The sequence below is a fragment of the Enhydra lutris genome, unplaced genomic scaffold (genome assembly GCF_002288905.1).
Source record: "Enhydra lutris kenyoni isolate GAN:26980312 unplaced genomic scaffold, ASM228890v2 scaffoldscaffold3, whole genome shotgun sequence".
NCBI classification, from domain to species: domain Eukaryota; kingdom Metazoa; phylum Chordata; class Mammalia; order Carnivora; family Mustelidae; genus Enhydra; species Enhydra lutris.
The window spans coordinates 31,432,745-31,455,936 of record NW_019154087.1 but is presented as its reverse complement, the minus strand read 5'-3'; the positions used below and the strand labels follow the sequence as shown (position 1 = coordinate 31,455,936).

At 33.4% G+C, this 23,192-nt stretch overlaps 1 protein-coding gene across 1 annotated transcript in view; it reads right to left on the bottom strand.

Moving 5' to 3' along the window:
* Positions 1 to 23,192, bottom strand: part of LOC111153773 (sperm tail PG-rich repeat containing 2) — a 596,073-nt gene that overhangs the window by 423,381 nt on the left and 149,500 nt on the right. The window contains exons 7-8 of the mRNA XM_022513010.1: positions 19,684 to 19,844; positions 6,693 to 6,803 (exon numbers count right to left, since the gene is read on the bottom strand). Of these exons, the coding sequence (XP_022368718.1) occupies positions 6,693 to 6,803; positions 19,684 to 19,844 (272 nt within the window). The remainder of the gene's footprint in view (positions 1 to 6,692; positions 6,804 to 19,683; positions 19,845 to 23,192) is intronic.

The window sequence follows — 23,192 nt, the reverse complement described above, 5'->3', positions numbered from 1 at the left end:
TGGCCACCCAATATGTGGAAGGATAGTGTTACTCTAGCACCCTCCCAGGATCTCAGATATTAAGTGGAATTCATACTTTATCATCTCTGGAATTTCTTAACTTCAGTCTCCATTTATCCACCACTACTACCCAGCCCCCAAGCTTACCAGAGTTCACTCACAACATGGGAGAGCATGACACAAGCTTCACGCTCAAATATCAATTCCCTTGCTCTGCTAACTTTCTCTATTCTTATATAAACTTCCAATCCAGGAGAGGTTCTCTCTTCCAGTATAGCAGGAAATTTCCCTTATTCTTCAATTTTCCTATCCTCATTCCTCTAGTAAGATCCTTGTATTTCAACCATCACCACGAGGAAAACATGCCCCAGCTATCCTGCTGATTCCAAGAGCCACCTCAGCCAAATTGCAGCATAAGGCAGACTTTCCCAAGCAAACCTGCTGCCTGAGGTAAACTTCTCTAGTTGAGTTGCAAACCTGCAAGTAATTAATACTTTCTGTTTGACACTACTAAGTTTTGAGTTTATTATTCAGAAATAGCTAATTAATACAGAATTTGGATCTGTTAGTCAACCTCTACTTCTAGAATACTTAAAAGAAAGTGGAAATTAGAAAACACTGTTCATGCTTTTCAAGGCTCTATTATAAAGCCATGGACCTCACAATTATTATCTCTGAAATGAGCTTCAAGAAATGTTACCCAAGTCAAAAATTGAACATTTATTCTTTTTGTGTCTTTGCATTCCTGACATAGCATACCATGCAAGACAGAGGGTGCCTCTGGTTGAAGAAGGTGAATGTCACTTACAAACAAGTGTTAAAAAGAAAAAGACATTACCATATTTCAATACATGCTCCTCATTAATATTATGGAATGATGAAAAGAGAGTACAGGCTTTGGAATGGAACTGACTTAACTTTGCACCATAATCTTGCCATTTACAATTTTTGTAGTTAACTTACTCATAGCTTACTAACAAAATGAAATAAGTGTTATAAATAATAATACACTTATTTCTTACTATGATCCTATCAGGTTATCCATATTTAATTTACCATTCTTACTTAATATTTGAGGAAACAGATTTAAAGAAGTTGCCTAAACTCAGGCATCTAGGATGTGGAGTAAAAATCAAAAATCCATTTATTTACAAATCAAAACTACAATGAGAAAGGCTAAAATCAACAACACAAGAAAAATCAGGTGTTGGTGAGGATATGGAGAAAGGGGAACCCTCTTACACTGTTGGTGGGAATGCAAACTAGTGCAGCCACTCTGGAGAACAGTATGGAGTTTCCTCAAAAAGTTAAAAATAGAACTACCCTATAATCCAGCAATTGTATTACTAGATATTTACCCAAAGATTACAAAAATACTAATTCCAAGGGGTACATGCACCCCGTTGTTCATAGCAGCATTATCAACAATAGCCAAATTATGGAAAGAACCCAAATGTCCATCGACTGATCTATGAATAAAGATGCAGTATTTATATACAAGGGAATATTACTCAGCCATCAAATAGAATGAAATCTTGCTATTTTCATCAATGCGGATGGAGCTAAAGAGTATTATGCTATGTGAAATAAGTCAGTCAGAGAAAGACAAATACTATATAATTTCACTCATATGCAGAATTTAAGAAACAAAACACATGAACATAGAGGGAAAAGAAAGGGGCAAACCAAGAAACAAACTCTTAACTATAGAGAACAAAATGATGGTTACTGGAGGGGAGGTGGAAGTGGGGGTAAAAACAGGTTAAACAAATGATGGGGATTAAGGAGAACCCTCATGATCAGCACCAGATATTGTATTTAAGTATTAAATCACTAACTTCTATGCCTGAAATTAATACCATACTACTGTATATTAACTAGCTGGAATTTAAATAAAAACTTGGGGGGGGAAGAAAACAATATTTCTCTGATTCCAAAGCTTTTGCTCTTAAACTTTAACCTATTCAGGGATGATATTCAAAATATTTAACAACACAAATTAATATAAATTAAAATATAAATAAATATGTGTCAATATTTATTTTTAAAATTCCCTTCATTCTCAACTCTCTGTATTACAAGCCTGTTTATCAAGTAATAGGTGTTGTAGTACAAACTATTCAACAAATAAGCCTAATAAATTCAAGTCATTTCTTAATTTTTAGAAAATGTTTTTCTAATTTTTTTGATTTTTTTAATGCCAACTATAATTAAGCAAATGATGCCCCTTTCTGAGATGTGAAGTGACCTAAGAAAGTATATCAAATTCTTCCAGTTACTTTCCCACTTAATTGATAGTCATTAACTTTTAGTCTCTCAGTAACTAGAGGAACGTTATTAACTTCAATATTGTTCATAATGCTGAATCTTCTACCAGTTTCTGCTAAACAGAAATTGCATTTAAAAAAGGTTCTATTCCTTACAATAATGTTTGAGATACTCACAGTCTTATCTCTTTTGTTTTAAATCATAAAAATCATTTATTATACTGTCATAGTTATTTTCTGTAACCCTAATTCTTCAGTCCAGAGGAAAATAACACAAAAAGGGTAAATTCGATTGCTAGACGGCCTCAGTTTGAATTCTGACTTTGTCACTGAAACTTTAAATTCTGTGCCTTGATTTCCTCATTTTTTCAAGATTGATTGATTGATTGATTGATTGATTTGAAGAGAGCTACAGACAACATGCACACAAGTGGGGAAGGGGCAGAGAGAGAGGGAGAGGGATAATCCTCAAGCAGACTCCCTGCTGAGAGCAGAGCCCCATCGTGGGGTTCCATCCCAAGACCCTGAGATCATGAACCAAGGCAAAAGAAAAAGCTGGTCACTTAACTTAACCAAATGAGCCACCCAGGTGTTCTCCAGTTTCCGCATTTTTAAAAATGACCATAACTGTAGTATTCAAATGAGCTACTATGCATTTGGAATGGTGCCTGGTACAGAATAAGCACCATATAAGCATTAGCTCTTATTTTTATTAATAAAATTAATTTTGTTAATATGTGTGACAGATGTTTTATGATTTTTAACAATTCACATCATTAAATGAATATAAAATGTAACAGATTTTCAAGAGTGATTCCCCTAAAATACATTCAAAACCAAAGTGTCCAATACCAATTACTTCTCTCAAATCCTCTGGTGGGTAGGAAAGTTAGATTTATATGCATTTCACTTTTAACCTGCACAGCTTACCCTTTGGAGTTTTAACTGTATTAATGAATCTTCTTTGAGACTACCCACTGTGGGAGAGCCTGAGGCTTTGTTTTATTCTCTGGAGGCCTTGGAGGCTATAAAAATTAAAATTCAATGTCATTTGGTTCGGCAAAGTTCCTCAGGGTAAAACTGAACTTCAGGGCTCTACTTGCCACTCTGGGCCCCTCCTTAATTTAGCCTTTAGCCTGTCTTCTCCTAACTTCTTCCTAATTCTTGGAAGCACTCGTGAATATATTTGTTTCTATCTAAAATTTTGGTTGTTTGCAGAGAATGGGTCAGTCCAGGTACCAGTAGATCATACCATTCCAAATATATACTCATCATTAACTCTTGAGTACTATTTTTATTTTTATTTTAAAATAATATATTCACAGTATAAATAAAAATCAAATCATATATGAGTCTAAAATGAACAGTAAAATTGTTCTCTTTGACCTCTCTCTAGTTCTATTCCCAGAAATAATTTAACATTAATTGGATTTCTTAGAGGGCTTTTTCTTTGTATTTACCATTACAAACTTAATATAAGGACTTATACTGTGATCTGTCAATATTTGACATCTCTTGACTCAGTGTACTATAAGAAATTTGACACATTTTACTGCATCCTAACCTATCACTTCTTGCTTTTATTGTTTTATTGATATTAAGTTTTCTAATATTTATATTTTTATATTATAACTAAGCTCTCTGCAATTTGTATAGCTTGATCTAAAACCACTCAGTATTAAAACAGAAATTCAAATATCATGGTTATTCCTTATCAAACCAAATCGTGTGGCCAGACACATACAGAAGTAAATGAAATTCTGCCACCAAATCCATGACTCCTCAAGAATGACACATAAATGAGCTAAAAAATGGCTTCTTTATTAATTTGTTTTCATTTTACTTCATCCATGAAATGCTCAGTTTCTATTCTTCTCTAGGGGTATATCATCAGTCTCTCATTTCTCTTTTAATATTTTCCTGGAGCATCTTTACATATGGAAATGTAGAAGTACAAAACTTTCTGAGTTCTTGTATGCCAGAAAATTATTCTCTTGACTCATTTAATTGGATTTATATTGGATAAAGGCAGAATTCTATATCCAAATTTATTTCCTCTTGGAAATTCAAGAAAGTGTTATTCCATTATCTCCTAGTTCTGAAATACTGCTAATGCTTCTGGGAAAGTGTTGGATATCAGTATGTTTCTCATTCCTTTGTAGGTGACCCAGTTGCTTTTCTCTGTGGAAGCTTCAAGGGTATTTTAATTCTAGTCTTCTGAAAATGCAAAACAATGTGAAAGGGATTTATGTCTTTTAAAATTCATCCTCCTTGGTATGTTGAGTTCTTCTAACTGAAGACTTCTGTCTTTATTTAGTTCATGACAATTTAACATTTTTTATAACAAATACTCCTAACTACTATCTTAGCATTCCATTTATGAAATGCCTAATAAACAGATGTTTGGCTTGTTTCTAGCCTCCGTTTATCATATTTTTAATCTCTTTGTTCTTTTATATTAAACTAATGCTATGTTGTAGTTTAAAAGAAAAAAAACAAAAACAATTTCATTGGGACCATGTAAAAGGAAGAAGGATGTATGTATATGTCCTTCATATGAAACCAGAAGCCTGAGTTTTTAAATATTTTTATGTGAAACATATAAATGTTGAAAATCAATCTATATACCCTTAAAATATAGGAGGTAAATTTTCTAATATTTTTATTTTATGTGAAAATTATAAAATTAATTCCATTATTTCAAAAGTTTAAGATTAATTTTGATCTGGGATCAATAATTTGGATTTCTCATGCTATATATATTATACACCTATATGTTTGAAGAGTATCTTTTGTGCAGAAGAGTTTCTAAAACCAAAGTATTCCATGTGATTAAACTATTTTGCTTCTTGGGTAAGCAAAGTCCCACCCAATACTTTAAATTGCAAGTGTTTCATGTCAAAAAAAAAAAAAAATACTAAAAAAGGAGTTTCCAGATCCAGTGAGAGACCAAGTTAAAAGAGAAAAATGTAAATTAAGTAAAAGCAATTGGTAAAGTAACTCATCTTTCTTTAGGGCACATCACCATCTTGTTTCACTACAAACATTAAGCACATACATATGCATTCCTATGGGCATCTTCAGAGACTTGCATTTTTTTTCTAGTAGCTACATATTACAATAGAAACAACTATGACTCCAATAGATATTCTTATGTTTAAAACCTTTATACTAGTAATAAATTACTTCTGACATACTTCACAGTGGATCCTAATTTGTATACTGACTCACTTGAGAAACACAACACAACCATAAAATTCCTCAAGATAAAGAAATTATCTATTAAAACAATGCATTTTTTTTTAAAAACCACAGTTATTTAACAATTATGAGAATCTCTTACATGTCAAGAACACTGCTGGATGATTTTAACTATCTTTGAATTTATAGCTACAAAAAAAAAGTCATAGAACCTGGTGCTAATTCTGACCCCATCAACCAATGTCTTAGAAAAAAATAAGATTCAATAAACTGATAGGTCAGAAAAAAATAAGCCCATTTCTGATGGCTCTGACCAAATTAATTCCTATGATTTCTGAGACATTCACAGCTATATTAATTTCACTAACATTGTATTTATCCTTTCTTTAAATTAGTTCTTCCTAATTTTATACCAGTTACTTCACCATGAAAACATCATAAATCAACTCTTGGCATTGTGCATCTATTAGAATTTTATTTCAGCAACCAATGCTACTTCTCAAGTTAATGGCTACACTGTAAAACCTGGTTAATGAGCCTGTTTTGATATGTTATTAATAATATCTTATTAATTTCCTATTATTAATTTCAGCCCAATTTCTATAAAAATTCATTTTAACAATACCTACCTGTACATGGAAGTCTAACTTTTTAACTGTAAATTTCAAATTGATCTTTTAGTAAATTTATTCTTAATGAATAAGTATTCACTTTTAAATGTCATCTGCTTTACTTATCTCAACTTATTCAATATTAGGTATTTATAAAAAATGGAAATTTAGTTAGAAAAATTCATATCAATAGTTTAAAATACAGATTAACGTGAATTAAAGAAAGGCACTCAATGAAGAGACTTAGGTTGCAAGACAGATTCAAACTGAAAAGAAAAAATTTACACTTATGAATAAACTGAGTTGAACCTAAAGTAAATCTTTCACTTTATATTCAAAATGATTATGATTTTCTATATGTCCTAAAAACAAATGTTCCCTAACCCTACAGAAGATCTTCCATATAATAGTCTTTCACAGAGCAATGATGGACTTCTGCTTAGCTTCAAGAATCTTGTTGAACTTTAAAAACATGGAAGTATCATGCTAGTCAAAGACCTTACAACAGCCTACCAGGTACCTCTCTCAGATCCTAATATACGGTTCATGTTATACAGTCTCCTCCATGATTTCTAGATTTCAAATAAATTTGGATCTAGAGGAGTCTTCTTACCATATCTGACAGTTTAGTAGATCTTTGTGTTCTTGACAAGAAAGCAGCATAGCAGTTAGTCAAGTTTGGTAGTTCATCAGAAATTCCACCAATCTGTGAATTCCAAAAAGCATAGGAAAAGAAGGGATAAAAAGAGTATATCATTTCTATTTATCAATTCAAGTGGCACAGTAAGTGATACATTTTCAAGAAAGTACATCAATGTTGCTCTATCATTAAATAGAGATAGACATATTCATTAAAAATTTTAAATATAGAAGTAAAAGACTTTAATAATTTCTTTACCTTGATGGATATAGAAGTAAAAGACTGTAAGTCAATGAGATGTAAAAATGAAAAAAGAGTTAATTATATGGAACTCAAGAAAAGTAGGATGGATCTACATACATTATTTAAACACATTAAGAGTGAGTTATTACCTATACTGTGATATCAGATTCGGACATCAATTTTTGTTGTTTCATAACATATATGAATATAAGATATTTAGCCAATCATATAGCATTATTTGTTGGTACTCAATTACTAATATATAAAATAAAAACATATTAACAGTAATTATTTAAATTGATTATGTGGAAATCCTTTCATTAATAAATTTTCTAAGCAGAATGATCCACACTCTCTTGAATACTGTAATTCCTTACACACACTGAAGATGTAAATTAATAGGCTAAATGAAGCTGGTAATCTAAAATTTTAATTAGCAATTAATTAATCCTTGTGATATTATACTCTTTCTGATTCATCATACAATTTGGTCATTTGCATTCATTTAATATTTTAAACTCTATAACTAGTAGTAACATTCTTTATGTATACAAAAGAAATGAGAATTTATTTTTCCATTTTTATACACTTCACTGTTTTTATTTCAGAATTTGACATTCATATTTAATAATTCAGAATTTGATACCTAGTAAAATAGGTATCTATTTTTCACTTTATGAAGAAAATTAATCTACTAAAATATCCATCCTTCACATACTGTATCTTTGAAACTATATGCCTCTCTACCCTAAATGCTGAAGCTGGTGCTTTTCCACTCTTCTAATATTATTCCTACCTAGTCACTCAAAAAAAAAAAAAAAACAAAAACAAAAAAAAACAGGTTTTAGCGCTTTCAAAAACAGAAAACTCAATCACATCTTGTAAAAGCCTTCAAATATAGAACATCTGAGCCAGCATTATTATTTTGTATGGTTTTATATTTATTGATGCAGAAAAAATAATTTACTTTTATAATAATTTTATTATCATGTACATGATATTAGAAATTATAGTATAGATAAATTCAAAAGCATTTTGCAATTTTTTTAAAGATTTTATTTATTTATTTGAGAGAGAGAGAGAGAGGGAGTGTAACCACAAGTTGGGGGAAAGGGCAGGGGGAGAGGTAGAAACAGACTCTCTGCCAAGCAGGGAGCTGGATGCAGGACCCTTAGATCATGACCTGAGCCAAAGGCAGACACTTAACCAATTGAGCTATCCAGGTACCCATGTCTTGCAATTTTACTGTTTATGGGTAAAAGTTCAGAAAATGAATCAGTCATTGGATGACTTTGGCTTTAGAGGGAATAAGTTTGCAGAAGATCACATTTTTCCAAAAATAATTTAATCCAGATAAAATATAAGAAAATCTTATTTTTAAAGGCCCCATTCAGTTGTGAATGCTTTTAATGTTGGTTAGACAGCATAGACAAGAGGGGTTATGGTTCTAAAGACGGTAGAACCTCTGAAAGATAAGCTATCACTCTGTAGGTGCTTTCTCCCAGTGGCTTTTACTCATAACAGGTAACAGAGAAAGACTTTTGGGTTTTGATCTGGCAGAGGTTGCTGTTAAAGAACTGAGAAAAAGCTCATTGTGGTCTTATTAAGCCAGAATAGCAAAATCACAGGTTTGAGGAGCCTCAAAACACATGATCTGTTTCCCCTTAAAGCTCTTTCCCAGGGGATAAGGGATGGGGTGATGCTAAAAATCTAAGCCAAGGGGCATCTGGGTGGCTCAGTGAGTTAAGTGTCTGCCTTCGGTTCAGGTCTTGATCCCGGGGTCCTGTGATAGAACCCCACAAAGGGGTACCTGCTTCTCCCTCTCCCTCTGCCTGCAGCTCCCCCAGCTTGTGTGCTTTCTCTCTCTCTCTCTCTCTCTCTCTCTCTCTGCCAAAAAAGAAGTCTAAGCCAAATCACAGGGGCATTAAATACTGAAGTTCAGAACCTGACAAAGAGGGATCTTGAAGACATCAGGCTTTGGGCTGAAATCCCTAGAGGACTACACTTAAGAAAATGAACAATCAGAGGTAAACTAAGCCCTAGAAAAAAATATAATTACTGTAATTCATGACTGGATTAAGGTGATCTCTGACTTTTATCTGCCTTGCAAAGGAAAGTATAAAATCTCTCTAGTAGATCGTGACACCATTTAAAGTCTATATTGCATGCAATATCTGGGATTTTATTAAAAATTAGTGGGCATGCTGAAAGACAGACATGTTTGATCGAAACTCAAGAAAAAAAATAACAGAAAATAACAACAGACTCATAGGTGATCCAGATATTGGAGTTAGTACATAGAATTTTAAAATAAGTATAATTAATGTGTTCAAGGAAACAGAAGAAAAAAATGAAAAAGGAGAATTAAAAACATGGAGAATTTCTCCTAAGAAGTGAAATTCTTGGAAAGAGTTAAATAGAATTCATTCTAGAACTAAAAAACAGAATATCTGAAATTGAAAACTTAGATCAATGTAATGGCATTTGAAACCCAGTTTAAAAAAAAAAAAAGAGGGCTCCTGGGTGGCTCAGTGGGTTAAAGCCTCTGCCTTCAGCTCAGGTCATGATCTCAGGGTCCTGGGATCGAGCCCCGCATCAGGTTCTCTCTGCTCAGTAGGGAGCCTGCTTCCCCCTCTCTCTCTGCCTGCCTCTCTACTTGTGATCTCTCTCTGTCAAATAAATAAATAAAATCTTTAAAAAAAAAAAAAGATTAGCTAATTGAAAGATACCTTTGAAGGAAATATCTAAACTGAAGCACAGAGAGAATCCAAGATGGCAGAGGAATAGGAGACCTTAGTATCACCTTGTCCCAGGAATTAAGCTAGATAGCCCTCAAATCATTCCAAACACCTGTGATCAACCAGGGATCTAAGAAAAAACAGCTGCAACTCTACAAATAGAAAAGCAACCACTTTCTGCAAGGTGGGAGGTGTGGAGAAGTGAATCTGAGGCTATATATGGGGAGATAAACTGTGAGGGGAGGGAGCCTATGGGAGCCAGCTACAGGAAAGTGATATAGCAGTGGAGTGTAAAATCAGAGCTTTTAGAAGTCTGCTCCACTGAGGAATGTCCCTGCCTGACAGATGGTCAGGTGGCAAAGAGGTGCAGAATCCTAGGTGGGATATTGTGGTCTCAGGATGCTTGGGATCACTGGAAAAGCAGGGGTGCCTGAGTGTGGCAGGCATCAGAGTAGGGAAGCTGGCTATAATCAACGATCCCAGGAGTGGGCTCTCAGCTCAGTGTTGCCATAAGAACCATGCTATAGTAGGGCAACTGCCCTCCAAGCAGGAGCCCAACAAGCCATAGAACTGGCAAGATGCTCCTTCCTCCGTCAGGAGGAGCAGCTCAGATACACACTACAGGAGTCTGCAGAGATTGGAGACTCAAAGCGGGGTCACATGCCTGTAATATGAACATTCAGTCACAGGCTGAGTGAGCACAGAGAGCAGATGGAGATGAGGAACACAGGAGTGATTAACTGCTTTTTCTTGAGGGTGCCCTGAGGAATGAGACCCAGAGCTTTTGGCTCTGGGGCTGGAGATGGGAAGCTGCCATTTACATTCTTATCTTCTAAAGCAGCACAGAAAGCCTACAAAGAACAAAAGCCACATAGAATAATCCAGAGCTGATTACTTACCCTGGCTCCTGGCAAGGGCAGTACAATTCCAACCAGGGCAAAGACACTTGAGAATCAGTGCAACAGGCACCTCCCCAGAATATTAGCACAAACATCCAGCCAAGACCAAGTTTATCAATCACTAAGAATTGTAAAACTTCAGCACCACAGAAATATAGCATAGAGAATTCCTAGTTTATGTCCTACAATTGTATAGTCTTTCAATTTTAACTTTTTTCTCTTTCCTTTTTCAATTTCTTATTTTATCCACTTTTTTAAATCTTTCTTAATTTTCATTTTTACAGTTACATTCTCTCCTTTCATTTTATTTTTGTATATATCTAAGTTTTACTTTCTTTATGATTTTGGGATGCAGACCAAAATACACCCAGAATGTAGAGTATGTCTCTGTTTTCTTCACCTTTCTCATCATATTCTCTCTTTTTTTTCTTCTTCTTTTGTTTTGTTAAAGTCTTTTTTTTTTCAAAGATTTTATTTATTTGACAGAGATCACAAGTAGGCAAAGAGGCAGGTAGAGAGAAAGAGGGGGAAGCAGGCTTCCTGCCAAGCAGAGAGCCTGATATGGGGCTCGATCCCAGGACCCTGGGATCATGACCTAAGCCGAAGACAGAGGCTTTAACCCACTGAGCCACCCAGGCGCCCCTGTTAAAATCTTTTTTAATTTTTATCTTTACAGTTACAATCTATTCTTTCAATGTATTTAATTTTATTTCTGAACATATACAAGTTTTTTTTTCTTACAATTTTGAGATGTAGTTTCTTTTAACAAACCAACCAAAATATACTCAAGATATAGTGTACTGCTCTGTTCTGTCTACCTGTCAGTTTATACTCTTTTTTTTGTCTCTTAATTTTCATTTTTACACTTATATCCTATCCTTTCATTATATTTCATTTTATTTTTGTACATAAATAAGTCTTTCTTTCTTTACAATATTGGGATCTAGTTTTCTAACAAACAGACCAAAATACACACAGGATCTAGTGTACTGCTCTATTCCGTTCACCTCTCTGATTATAATCTCTCTCTGTCCCTCTCTTTTTTTTTTTTTTTTCTTTAAACTTTGTTGGTGGTGGTGGTGGCAGTTTTTTCCCTGGTTTCAGTCCCTTCTGATTTGTTTAGTGTATATTTTTCTGGAGTCGTGGTTGCCATTTTAGTATTTTGTTCTCTTGTTCACCTACTCTTCTCTGGACATAATGACAAGACATTAAAAGTCTCCTCAAAGAAGAACAAGAGGCAGTACTGATTGCCAGGGATATAATCAGTATGGACATAAGTAAGATGTCAGAACTAGAGTTCAGAACAACAATTATATATTAAAGATACTAGCTAGGCTTGAATAAAACAAAGAGGACACTAGAGAATTCCTTTCTGGAGAAATAAAAGAACTAAAATCTAACCAAGTTGATATCAAAAAGGCTATTAATGAGAGATAATTAAAAAATGGAGGCTCTAACTCCTAGGATAAATGAAGCAGAAGAGAGAATTAGTGATATAAAAGACAAAATAATGGAGAATAAAGAAGCTGAGAAAACGAGGGATAAACAAACTGGTTCACGGGGGGAGAATCTGAGAGATAAGTGATACTATAAAGTGAAACAATACTAAAATAATTTGGATCCCTGAAGAAGAGGAAGGGGAAGGGGGTAGGCAGAAGGTATCTAGGAGCAAATTATAGAAGAGAACTGCCCTAATCTGGGAGGGGAAAAAAGCATTCAAGTCCAGGAGGCACAGAGAACCCCCTTCAAAATCAATAAAAGTAGGTCAACAGTTCAACATATAATAGTGAAACTTGTAAATCTCAGACACAAAGAGAAAACCCTGCAATTGGCTTGGGATGAGAGGCCCTAATCTACAAGGGTAGAAACATTAAACTGGCAAGAGACCTATCCACAGAGACCTGGCAGGCCAGAGAGATCTGGCATGATATATTCAGGATACTAAGTGAAAAAATATATATAGTCAAGAATACTTTATCAGGCTAGGATGTCATTAAAATAGAAGGAGAGAAAAAAGCTTCCAGGACAAACAGAAACTAAAAGAATTTGTGATCACCAAACCAGCCCCACAAGAAATACTAAAAGAGATCCTTTAAGTAAGAGAGAGCCCAAAAGTAACACAGACTAGAAAGGAACAGAGACGATATACAGTAACAGACACTTCACAGGCAATAAAATGGCACTAAATTCATATCTTTCAGTAATTACTCTGAATGTAATTGTGTTAAATGCCAAAATCAAAAGACACAGGATATCAGACTGGATAAAAAAGCAAGACCCATAGTTATGCTGTCAAGAGATTCATTATAGACCCAAAGACAACTCCAGATTGAAACTGAGGGAGTAGAAAACCATTTATCATCCTAATGGACATCAAAAGAGCTGGGATGGCAATCCTTATATCAGACAAAATAGATTTTAAACTAAAGACTGTAATAAGAGATGAGGAAGGATACTGTATCATAATTAAAGGGTCTATCCAACAGGAAGATCTAACACTTGTAAATATTTATGCCCTTGACATGGGAGCCACCAATTATATAAGCCAATTAACAAAATTAAAGAAACACATTGATAATAATACAATAATAGCGGGGGACTTTAACACCCCACTCACTACAATGGAGAGATCATCTAAGCAGAAGATCAAGGAAACAAGGGCTTTGAAAGACACACTAGACCAGATGGACTTTACAGAATTATTCAGAATAGTCTGTCCTAAGTAACAGAATACACATTCTTATTGAGTGCACATGGAACATTCTCCAAATAGATCCTATACTGGGTCACAAATTGGGTCTCAACCAGTACCAAAAGACTGAGATCATTCTCTGCATATTTTCAGGCCACAAAGTTTTAAAACTAGAACTCAATCACAAGAGGATATCTGGAAAGAACTCAAATTCATGGAGGCTAAAGAGCATCCTACTAAAGAATGAATGGGTTAACCAGGAAAATAAAGAATTATAAAAATTCATGGAAACAAATGAAAATGAAGCACTAACTGTTCAAAACCTTTGAGATGAGGTAAAAGTGGCCATAAGAGGGAAGTATACAGTAATACAAGCCTCTCTTAAGAAATGTCTCAAATATACAACCTAACCTTACACCTAAAGGAGCTGGAAAAAAGATAGCAAATAAAGCCTAAACCCAACAAAAGAAGACAAATAATAAATATTAGAGCAGGAATCAATGAAATAGAAACGAAAAGAACAGTATAACAGATCAACAAAACTAGGAGCTACTTCTTTGAAAGAATTAATAAGATTGGTAAACCCCTGACCAGACTTACCAAAAAGAAAAGAGAAAGGACTCAAATAAATAAAATCATGAATGAAAGAAGAGACATCACAACCAACACCAAAGAAACACAATTTTAAGAATATATTAACCAAGAGGATGCCTGGGTGGCTCAGTCGGTTAAGCCACTGCTTTCGGCTCAGGCCATGATCTCAGGGTCCTGAGATCGAGTACCGCATCGGGCTCCTTGCTCCACAGAGAGCCTGCTTCTCTCTCTGCCTCTGCCGGCCACTCTGCCTGCTCGCTCACTCGCACACTCTCTCTCTCCCTCTCTGACAAATAAATAAATGAAATCTTTAAAAAAAAAAAATAATATATATATATATATATGTATATATATATATATATATTAACCAAAGACACAAAGAATCTATACTCTGAAAACTATAAAACACTCATGAAAGAAATTGTGGAACACAAAAAGAAATGGAAAAGTGTTCATGCTCATGGGGATTGGAAGAATAAATATTGCTAAGATGTCTATGCTACCTACAGCAATCTATACATTCAGTGCAATCCCTATCAAAGTACCATCAATTTTTTTCACAGAGCTGGAACAAATCATCCTAAAATTTGTATAGAACCAGAAAAGACCCCCAAATAGCCAAAGGAATGTTGAAAAAGAAAACCAAAGCTGGCAGCATCACAATTCTAGACTTTGAGCTCTATTACAAAGCTGTAATCATCAAGATAGTATGGCACAAAACAGACACACAGATCAACGGAACAGAATAGAGAATCCATAAATGTACCTTCAACTCTATGGCCAACTAATCTTTGACTAAGCAGGAAAAAATATCCAATGGAAAAAAAGAACAATCTCTTCAATAAGCAGTTTTGGGACAATTGGACAGCCACACACAGAAAAATAAAATTGGACCACTTTCTCACACCTTACATAAAAATGGACTCAAAATGGATGAAAGACCAAATGTGAGACAGGAATCCATCAAAATCCTAGAGGCAGCAACCTCTGTGGCCTCAATTGTAGCAACTTCTTGCTAGACAAAGCTCTAAAGTCAAGGGAAACAAAGGCGAAAATAAACTATTGGGACTTCATCAAGATAAAAAGCTAAAATTAACAAGTCAGGAAATTATAGATATTAGTGAGGCTGAGGCAAAAGGGAAACCCTCTTACACTGTTGGTGGGAATGCAAGTTGGTACATCCACTCTGGAAAACTGTACAGAGGTTCCTCAAAAAGTTAAAATAGAACTGCCTTGCAGCCCAGCAACTGCACTACTAGTTATTTACCCAAAGGATACAAACATATTGATTTGAAGGGGTACATGCCCTCCAATGTTTATAGCAGCAATGTCCACAATAGCCAAATTATGGAAAGAACCCAGATGTCCACCAACAGATGAATGGATAAAGAAGATGAGGTGTATATATGCAATGGAATATTACCAAGCCATCAGAAAGGATGAATACTTATCATTTACACTGATGTGACTGGAACTAGAGGATATTATGTTAAGCAAAACAAGTCAAAAAAGAAACACAAATACCATATGATTTCATTCATAAGTGCAATTTAAGAAACGAAACAGATGAACACAGAGAGAGGGAAGGAAAACTAAAATAAGATGAAAATAGAAAGGGAAGCAAACCATAAGAAACTCTTGATAATAGAGAATAAACAAAGGGTTGCTGGTGGGAAGTGGGTGGTTGGATGGGGTAATTGAATGACAGACATTAAGAAGGGCACATAATGTAATGAACATTGTGTATTATATAAGACAGCTAAATCATTGACCTCTACTTCTGAAACCGATAATAAATTATCTGTAAATTGAATTTAAATAAAAAATAAACTGAAGCACAAAGAAAAAAAGAGAACATGATACATAGGGATTATAAGAGATGTTTGAGGCATAGTAAATAGATGTAACATATTTATTTATTAGAGTCCCCAAAAGATAGGAAAGAATGGGACAGAAGAAATAGGAATACATAATAGTAAAAATTATTTAAATCTGATGAAAGAAATCAACCCAGAGGCTCTGCAAACCACAGGCAAATAAATAGAACCACAGAGAACCACTGTTTTGACACATTGAAGAAAAAGACAAAAAAAAATAGTTGCCTTCAGAGGAGAAACAATAAACTTAACAATGTACTTCTCAATGGAAATAACAAAAGGCCTAAAACAATAAAATAACATCCTTGCAGTGCTGAAAGAAAATAACTACGAACCTACAAATCCAATCCCCCAAATTAAAAATGACAAAGACATTTTCGGACAAAACTACAATAATTCATCATCAACAGGCCTTAACCAAAAGAAGTACTACAGGGAGTTTTTCAGGCAGAAGAAAAACGATTTGATACAGAAACCCAGAAATGCAAAAAGAAACAAAATACAAAAGAGAAGGTAAATGTTTTGGTAAATATGAAGAAATATTGACTATAAAAACAATAATATTCAAAGGCTTCATAATATACATAAACTTAAGGTGTATAACAAAAATTAACAAAATAGGAGGTACCAAAATGGAACTAAAATATTTTAAGTTCACATATTGAGAAAGTGGTAAAAGTAATCCTTTTTATTAAACTACAAAAATTACAGGATACATATTGTAATTTTGGTGGCCACTACTAAAACACTATAAGACAATACATAACTAAAATTTTTATAGAAATAGATAAAATAGAATAATGTAAAATACCTTACTAATTCAAAGAATAAGGTGAGGTAAGAAAAAATGCTAAGACAAAGAAGTCAATAAAATATATGAAACAATATGGTTTCTGTACACACAAATGTATCAGTAATCGCACTAAATATAAATGGATTAATACTGCAATTCAACACAGTTTATCAGACTGGATTTTTAACTTAGGCATGTTTATTGTATCTTTCACTCTTGATTACAGTTTATCAAATTTTACATAAACTAAAAGAGTGTGGGTTAAACCTGTGGGTAATTTTTAATTATCAACAATAATAACAAAAGGTATTAAGTTTTACTATGTACCAGAAGCTATTTAAAGTATTTTATATGTATTGACTCATTTAGTGTTCACAATAATGCTTCAAAGTATGTACTATTATGATCTCCATTTTACCAAGGCACAGAGTTTAAATAACTTACACAAGGTCAGTGACAGAGCAAGAAAATATATTCAAGTACTCTGACATCAGAGATCATTCTCATAATCACTATGCTATGCTGTCTCATTATCTTCAGTGGAGAATAAAGATTATAATGAGGGCTTTGTAAAAATTGCTTGCAAGTTATAATTCTAATAATTCTTTTAAATTTAAATGTCCGGTTACTTAGAATAATGAACTTCTAGTACATATTAAATAAAATACAACAAAAATATACTAAAAAGCACTAATGTTCATGATGCATTTCAAATATACTTATATCATCACTTAAAATGGTTAAGATGGTAAATTTAGTGTTACACTTTTTTTACTACATTAGAATATATATACAAATAAAATAAAATTTTGTAAGAATTCATAAAAATCTTGCTGTGAAATTTTAATATTTGTTTAAATAAGGAAAACCTATATTTATTCCATTTTTCTTTTATGCCTACAAATCTTGAGCAACTCCCGAGGATTACAGATAATGATTTACAGCTGTTCTTCCATTACAATGAGATCTATTTCAGCTATATCTGAAGTTTTTAACTAATTTAAAGCACTAGAGTGATAACTTTGGCAGCACATATGCTAAAACTGGAACAACACAGAGAAGATTAGCACCCTGTGCAAAAATGACTTTAAAATTTAACTTCATTGCACAAGAGTATTCTTACAGTACCACCATAAACATCTTAGGATTCAATTTCCTATAAACCATGTGTGTTCCACCTGTGGGTTGAAAATAATTTTCTCTGATAGGAAGGATAAATCCAATTCAGCATTTCAGTGGCTCTACTATCCCCATTTCATCTACCTCACCCCTACAGAGTTTTTAGCTACTTTTTTTTTTTTTTGCCAAACAAAAATTATACAAACTAATTTTAATTTTCTGTAGTATTTCTTACAATAAGTTGTCCTTCACTTTAAGCTTCCTGGAGTACAGTTCTATGCTTCTCTTTCATATTCATTTATTCACTTCCAATTTCCTGAGTGTCTACAATAGGACAGATACTATGTTTCCACTGTTTTGTACATGTTCTTTTATGATTTGACAACTATGTTCAAACTTCCCCAATGTTTAACTTCTATTTATATTCTGACTATAAAATATCTATCTGCTCTATCTATATTTTTTACCCTTACTGTTAGCTACTTTTACTTTTCCATATGTACATTCTTCAAACTTTCTCAAATTCTTTAGGAGTGAGAAAGAATAAATGATAAATATATACACATATATTTCAATGTTCTTTTAAAAATGTCCTCTAAAAAGTTTAACGTGTAGCAAAACTTCATTGTCAAAATTTTACTCATGACTTCATCTTCCCATCAACCCTTTTAGGCTAGTTTTATTGTTAGAGTCTCTGATCTTAAGAACATTTCTTATTTTCTATTGATCATTTTGAAATAGGGATTATCTAAGTTCCTTGTATATATCTAATAATGTCCATAATCTCTTCTTTGACAATTCTAAACTGTAAAATAACATGATCACTATTTACAAAATATTCTTCCCTTCTATTTCATTAGTTCTCTTTATTTAGTCAAAATTAAGCTAAGACATGAGTTCCTTCCATACCTTTCTCTACCTTTTGTGAAAGTAAATTATCGGTAAATCAAAAACATATACAACATTCTGCTTTCAAAAAACTGAGAAATCCAACAAAATATTTTACTATCTACTCATATAATTATCATCTTTGATACTCTGTTTTGAGATGCAGAAGTCCAGGAAAACAAAAAAATATATAAAAGATCAACCACTTGGAGAAAAGATATAAACTATCATTCACAGGTGGCATAATTGTGCTTGAGGAAATTTTTTTCAAACTAATTATAAATTAGTAGAATTAACAATTTAATTTAGCAAGAAGTATGGATTATTGGTAAAGCAAATCTTTAATAAAGACTATTATATTTCTTTATACCAGTAGAAGAAAGTTAAACAATGAAACATTTAAAAGGTACCATTAGAACTAAAAAACATGAAAAGATTAAATACCAAGGAATAAATCTAATAAAGATGGGTAAGACTTCTACACAAAAACTATAAAACCACAAAAATCATTTAAAGGGATCCTAAATTAACCTCAGAAAATAGTGGAGTAATTTTATTCTATTTTTTTTTTTTTAGTGGAGTAATTTTTAAAGAAGGTAAATATTTAAAGAAATACATATGAGATCCTCAAAGAAATAAACAAGATTCATCTTTGAAAAGAAATTACAAACATAGTTATGAACGAAATTAATGTTTATTCTTGTGCCATAAATTACCACATACAAATAATTTCATTAATAGTATGGCTTGGAGCACGTGGGTGGCTCAGTCAGTTAAGCATCTGACTCTTAGTTTCAGCTCAGGTCCTGACTTCAGCATCATGAGACTGAGCCCCATGTTGGGCTCCGCACTCAGTGCAGAGTCTGCTTGTCCCTCTCCCTGTGCTCCTTCCTGTGCAACCCCCTCTCTGGGTGTCTCTCTCAAATAAATAAGTAAAATCTTTAAAAATAATAATAATAATAGTATGGCTTAAAGTAATGAGATATATGTCACATGTGATTTTTTTAAGCCCTAAGTCTTGGTATTAGATATAAAGAATATTATATTAATATTAATTGAATTTAAATTTATTTATTTAAATTTATTTAAATTAATATGAATTTAACATTATATTAAATTACCTGATAATCAGCAGGACCAGGAGCAGTAAAAGCTTCTTCCTGAACCAGGAAGAGAGTCCGAGGAACAGAAGACCCAAATGCACTTTTCTTTTGTTTCATCAAGCAGGTATCGGTAAAGTTGTTGATTATAGTATTGTCTAGGATATTATAAAACCCAGGACCTAAAGCCATGAGGAATATCATAGGTAAGAATAAAGATGCTTTTAATTTTTTTAAACTGAGTAACCTTAAATTGAGTAATTTTTTTAGAAAGAACTCTCATATATTGCTGGCAGGAATGTAAAATGGTATATGACACTTAGAGAAACAATTTGTCAGATTCTTATGAAGTTAAATATGTACTTAGAATATGACCCAGAAATTCAACTCCTAGGTATTTTCCCAAGAAAAATGAAAACAAGAGAAGTAAGTCAATCAGAGAAAGACAACTATCATATGATCTCCCTGATATGAGGAAGTGGAGATGCAATGTGTGGGGTTTGGGGGGTAGGAAAAGAATAAATGAAACAAGATGGGATCAGGAGGGAGACAAACCATAAGAGACTCTTAATCTCACAAACAAATTGAGGGTTGCCGAGGGTGAGGGTGGAGGTGGGTAGGGAGAGGGTGGTTGCGTTATGGACATTGGGGAGGGTATGTGCTATGGTGAGTGCTGTGAAGTGTGTAAACCTGGCGATTTACAGACCTGTACCCCTGGGGCTAATAATACATGATATGTTAATACAAAAGAAAAAATTAATTAATTTATTTATTTATAAAAAAAGAAAAATGAAAACAATCCAATGTCCATCAGCTGGTAAATTAAAAAAAAAAAAAATGCGCTATACCCAAGCAATAGAATACTACTCAGCAATAAATAGGAAATATAAATGCAATAATAGGAATCAACCTCAAAAACATGATACCAAGTAGAAGAAGATAGACAAACTCCTGAATAACATATGATCCTATTTATATGAAATTCCAGAAAATGCAACATCATAGTGACAGAGACAGTAGCCTGGAATGGGTGGAAAGTAGATGCAGAGGGGAATGAGAGAGCATCTTCTAAATGATGGAAATTTCCAAAATTTATTTGTAGTGGTGGTTACATATATTTACCAAAACTCACCAAACTATACACTTAAAATGAATTATTTTATTGTGTAAATTATATGTCAATAAAGAAGAGAGAGAGAGAGAAAGAGAGAGAAAGAAAGAAAGAAAGAAAGAGGAAGGAAGGCAGGCAGGCAGGCCAGCAAGCACAGTTATTTTATTTTTGCCTTTTATCTTTCAGGACATATTTATAACCTGGAATATTTTCTACAGTGGCAATCTGAATGAATAACAGTTTTTTCATTCAAAATCATAAAAACTTTCTATGCCATTGAAAAAAGTTTTATTAAAACATTAAAATATTTGAAACAAATATTTAGATTTTTGTATCTTTGTATATTTGTACATATGTTTTACAATTCAGTAATATTAAAAAATCAGTTTCAGTGACCAGCAATATCCATAAAATGCAATATATACTTGAAAGAACACTTAATTTAGTTGTACCCATGTTATCAACTAATTCTACTAAATTAGCTCTACACCTAAATAATTATAAAACATAACTTCAATCTCATTTGTTTTTCTGGGATGCAAGTTCCTTGTCTGAAGATACAGAAATTGACTATATCAGTGTTACTCAAAATGTGGTCTGTGGGCTGTTGCTTGTCCAAGAACAATCCACAAGAAAAAGAGCTTATAATTAAATATAAATTGACTATTTGGCTAAGCATTTTGTAGCTAGTCTTTCTCCATAAAGGAAGGATTGTGTTGATTTACATTCTGGTACAATCTTCTTTCTCATTGTAGGCAGGAAACAAACAGTTGACAAATGGGCACTTTGGTATGAGGCTAAATGTACTTTAGGTGCTTTCTGGACTAAAAGTGATCAAATCATCATACATAATCAAATAGAAGGTTTTTCTCAAAGAAGCTACCCATAAACTCTTCCCAATTTTCAAATATTCCAGTTCTAATATCTATTTCTCAAAAATCTCTACCAAAAATTATCTTGTGCCAACTCTCCAAAACCTAAATGCTAATATCTTTTTTCTGCAATCTTCAAACATTCCTCCACTTGTAATGTTTAGAAGAGAAGGTAAATAGAAAGTGTAATGAAAACTATTTGGACCACCATTTAAGGTATTTAAAAGACAAGTATCTGAGATCTGTCTCTCTTCTGGCAGGAGAAGACAACAGAAGACATTACAGCTTAAGTGTTTAAATATAGGGACCTCACTCAAAGTATATACATCACAAGTAGTACCTTGTTAAGCATCTGATGTGAAAAGCCATCCTAATCATGTAAGTCACTCACATTAGAGGTTTTCACATTCATTTTTCTACTCAGCAACTATAGAAATGCCCAGGAACCCCAGAACTAGAGAGTTTAAGGTAACCTTCTAAAAGTAACCTATAAGTATGTTCTAGAACTGATTGACGGGCCCAATTTATTACTGTACACTAATATCTACACAGAAAAAAATTGAAGTTCCATTAGGCCATTCTCAGTAATTCTTAAATTATGTAAGATTCAGGATTAGCATGGAAGGGTCATCATAATTTAACTGTACCCTTTACAAATAAACTAACCTTTAGGGAATTTGTAGTGCTTTATTCATAATACAGTAGACCACAAAACTGAAAACAAGACCCAATTCTAAGGCAGCTGGACCAGTCAATAAGTTCATATTTAGAAATATTTTGGATTTCAGATTCATAGGCTCAGCTGGTGTAGTGCCAGCCACCTACACATGACCTCTTCAGAACTGCAGTCTTAGAATACTCAGACTGCACAGAGGCTCAGGACTCCAAGACCAACTGTTTCAACAGGCCCAGTTATATACTGTAAAGCTCATGATTTTGCCTAAGAAGTGCTAAAATATCACTTCCACTGCATGTTATTGGTCAGAAAAGACACCAGACTAACCAAGACTGGAATGGAGACAAAGAAGACTCAACTTCTCAATGGCATGAGTAGTAAATAATTTTGTACCAGTAGAGACATACCATAACAAATTATCATAACAAAATTTATAGCAATGGGTCAGAAGCTGGAATAACTCAAGACTTAGAGAAAGGGACATGACAGGACAGTTAATGATGGCTTAAGGGTCAGGAAGAAAATGCTATTGGAGGCTAGAGAAAAGACAACTTGAATAATGTAATGGCTGAGATTTTAACAAAACTAATGCTTGAGATAATGAAGAAAATATTTAACAAATAAGTAGTTTCTAGCTAAGGAAGTTTTCAGGTTGAATATCCAAAGGGCTAACTGGTTGTTTTTAGCCATGTGTGACAAGGTATGGAAAGAAAAAGATGAGTTCAAACTGTTGTTTTCAAGGAGAAATCAAAATTTATGGGTTTGAAAGTAAAATTATTTTTTATCCCATCTCTACAATAGCAAAAAGCTCTCAAGAAATGGTCTGAGAGCGAAGACCAAATCCAGGGTATGACTGCAAGACCCTTTGTTA